The following is a 3,342-nucleotide window of genomic DNA, read 5'->3' as shown; positions in this document are numbered from 1 at the left end:
GTGACTACAGGCGACTAGGCTGTCACCACAGGGTCGCCGGGGTGTTGCCTGTATGGTCGTGAATAGTCTCCAAAGAGTCGAAGCGTTGGAGTGTATTCAGATCAGAAGTTGTCAGAAAAAATAAGTATAACAGTGAATGTTTCACAAACTTTAATAATCCTCAAATGTATTTTACACATATTTTACATTGTGACTTTTAGGAAGTCTGTCGATTTAATTCTATTGCTCATTGCATAATACAAAGGCCTAAATCACTGAACTATTATTCAATTGAATTAAATTCCTGTATGTTGTTGGACAATATAACTGGAAAAAATGTTCAATTAATGATCCACTTCCAGCAATGACTTTTTTTTTTTTCCTGGAATTCATGTAATTCCAGATATGCGCACCATACGTAGCTGAGAATTTATGCTCCACATCTGCCTTTTCCCAGGGATCAAAGTACTCCTCCCAAGCTGGATATGGGATGGGGTAGAATCGATCAATGATCCATAAAGAGATGCCATTGCATTCTTTGCCAATGAAGGCAACTAGGTTATCCATCTGACACCATCTCTTCAGCACACGGGTAATTAGTTTAGGACCTTGTTGACCCCAAATATATCCAATGTAGTTGGCCACATAATCTATCATGCAATTCGAAAGAAAAGGATGGTGCCTGTGATAGAAACCCATTGCATCCATACTGAGAGCATTTGAGCTCTCTGGACACATAAAGTTGCCAAATGGCATAGACTTCATTGATATAATGTCCGTGTCCAGGTAGATGCCGCCGTACTTCCACAACAGTGCTATTTTACAGGCATCACCAAACACATGGAGCCAATACATCTCCTTTGTTGGGTTTACCTGTGATATAATGAAGAAAGAAACATTATCTTAATTTCAATTCCTTCTAAACCTTCAGACCTATCCCTAAATCCATGTTAAGCTGTCAGGTCCATTCCTTAATAAGCAACTCTATCCACTCTTCATCTTTCTTCATACTAGATAGAGGCTAGAAAATCAGGCCTCACGATCCTATTGTGTGCCTTCACCTGATGCATGTCCTTAACGACATTAAACACGTCTATAAGATCACTGCTCAGTCTCCTAAGCTTCAAGAACAAATTCCTAGCCTGTCCAATCTCTTCCTATAATTTAGTCCTTGTTTCCTGGTTAATATCATGATAAAGTTTTCTTCACGCAATCAAACTTAATGGAATCTTTCCTGGGTGATCAAAACAAGACACAAAACTCCAGGCGGGGCCTAGCCAACTTCTTGTGCAACTGCACCATCATCAACATCCTAACTTCTATACAATAATTTCACTGATGTGGCCCAGTATGTCTTGTCCTTATCACCTCCCCACAGCCAAAAATTATTCATTGGGGAACTCCACTTTTGCTTGGTCATTGTTTCTGACTCAGATTTGTTTTGACCCTTTTCATACCTCTAGTTACTCTCTCCCCGACTCTCAGTCTGATGAAGGGTCTCGACCCGAAATGTCAGGTATTCCTTTTCTTCAGAGATGCTGCATGACCCACTGAGTTATTCCAGCATTTTGTGTCTATCTTTATGTCTAAAGCCTTGTTCATTACCCTATCCACATATGATGTTACTTTAAGTGAATTATGTACTTGTACTCTTAGCTCACTCTATTCTGCAGCCTTCCCCAGGGGCCTAAAATTCACTGAGAAAGTCCTACTCTGGTTTGACAACCCAAAATGTAACACATCACACTTCCTTCTTATTGGTTACCTTTTGATACCAGAAATTCAAAGGAGTATCTTCAAACAGTTCGGTAGCGTTTAAAGGTAGAAGGACAACATTCTTCACTGAGGAGAGCAACGGGATGAGTCTGTAATGAGGCTCTGGATACTGGCTCAAGTTGCCACTGAACCCCTTCATGAAGAAATAGATTGATTTATCTGGGTTTTGATGAGCAGTAGATTCCACTGAGCAAGCTACCAATGGCTTCAACTCCACATTGTCCGATGTTTCCACAAACATAATCCCAGGATTCAGGATTGGACGAGGATCTTCCACTTGTGACATTATTAACATGTCATTACGAAACTTTTGTTGTCTATCAATACGCCAACATGCATATAGCAGGACACAAACTCCAAATGTGATGATAAGGAGATATAACTGATGCATGGAAATCATGACGTGGCCGGAGGTTCTTCTAAAAAAGCTCCTGTGAAATAAAGTAGGGTCTTTTGAATATTAATAACATTACATGGGAACCATTATTTCCCTTAGCAGTAAAAATCAAATACCAGAGATTCCACATTTATGGTAATTATTAGATTGATTAGAGGTGAAATTAAAATGTATTATTCACAGAGGGTGGAGGGATCTGAAGTTGTTTGATAGCCATGGATAGGAGCATGGCTTACCTAGGTTTACTAGGTTAATTCCCGGAATGGCGGGTCTATCATATGTTGAAAGACTGGAGCGACTAGGCTTGTATTCACTGGAATTTAGAAGGATGAGAGGAGATCTTATCGAAACGTATAAGATTATTAAGGGGTTGGACACGTTAGAGGCAGGAAACATGTTCCCAATGTTGGGGGAGCCCAGAACAAGGGGCCACAGTTTAGGAATAAGGGGTAGGCCATTTAGAACTGAGATGAGGAAAAACTTTTTCAGTCAGAGAGTTGTGAATCTGTGGAATTCTCTGCCACAGAAGGCAGTGGAGACAAATTCTCTGAACGCATTCAAGAGAGAGCTAGATACCCTTAAGGATAGCAGAGTCAGGGGGTATGGGGAGAAGGCAGGAACTGGGTACTGATTGAGAATGATCAGCCATGATCACATTGAATTGCGGTGCTGACTCGAAGGGCCGAATGTAGAGTCCTGTTTGTGGACGTTGGGGAGTAGGTGGACACATGCTGTGCATATTGAGGCTGGAGGAGTGGAGGGAGGATTGACTGTAGATAAAGGATCAGCAACAATGGTTAAACATTCCCCAATGGTGTGGAGGGTGCAGAGAGGTATTGTCTGAGAGCTGGCATCAAAAACATAAGCACTGTCCTTGATTTGACGATGAGGTTTATAGTTATAGAGTTAGAGAGTGTGGGTGCAGGCCCTTCAGCCCAACTTGGCCAGACCAGCCATTAAGTCCCATCTACACTCGTCCCACCTGCCTGCATTTGGTCCATATCGCTCCAAACCTGTCCTGTCCATGTACCAGTCCAACTCCTTCGTAAACGTTAGGATAGTCCCCACCTCAACTAACTACTCCGGCTGCCTGTTCCATACATCCACCACCCTTTGTGTGAAAAAGTTACCTCTCGGATTCCTATTAAATAATTTCCCCTTCACCTTGTATGTCCTCTGGTCATTGATAC

The 3,342-nt window shown here is 41.8% G+C and overlaps 1 protein-coding gene across 1 annotated transcript; it reads right to left on the bottom strand.

The window, feature by feature from the left end:
* Positions 1–246: 246 nt before the first annotated feature.
* Positions 247–2,155, bottom strand: LOC144599329 (alpha-1,4-N-acetylglucosaminyltransferase-like). Its single transcript, XM_078410122.1, has 2 exons — positions 1,745–2,155; positions 247–852 (listed from the first exon to the last, which is right to left on the bottom strand). Exons 1-2 carry the CDS (start codon positions 2,153–2,155, stop codon positions 247–249), a joined length of 1,017 nt encoding a protein of 338 aa, XP_078266248.1.
* Between the last annotated feature and the right edge of the window lie 1,187 nt (positions 2,156–3,342).

This window comes from Rhinoraja longicauda, chromosome 13 (genome assembly GCF_053455715.1).
Source record: "Rhinoraja longicauda isolate Sanriku21f chromosome 13, sRhiLon1.1, whole genome shotgun sequence".
Taxonomy (NCBI): Eukaryota; Metazoa; Chordata; class Chondrichthyes; order Rajiformes; family Arhynchobatidae; genus Rhinoraja; species Rhinoraja longicauda.
The sequence above is the reverse complement of the archived record's forward strand: the minus strand, read 5'-3'. Positions and strand labels throughout refer to the sequence as shown.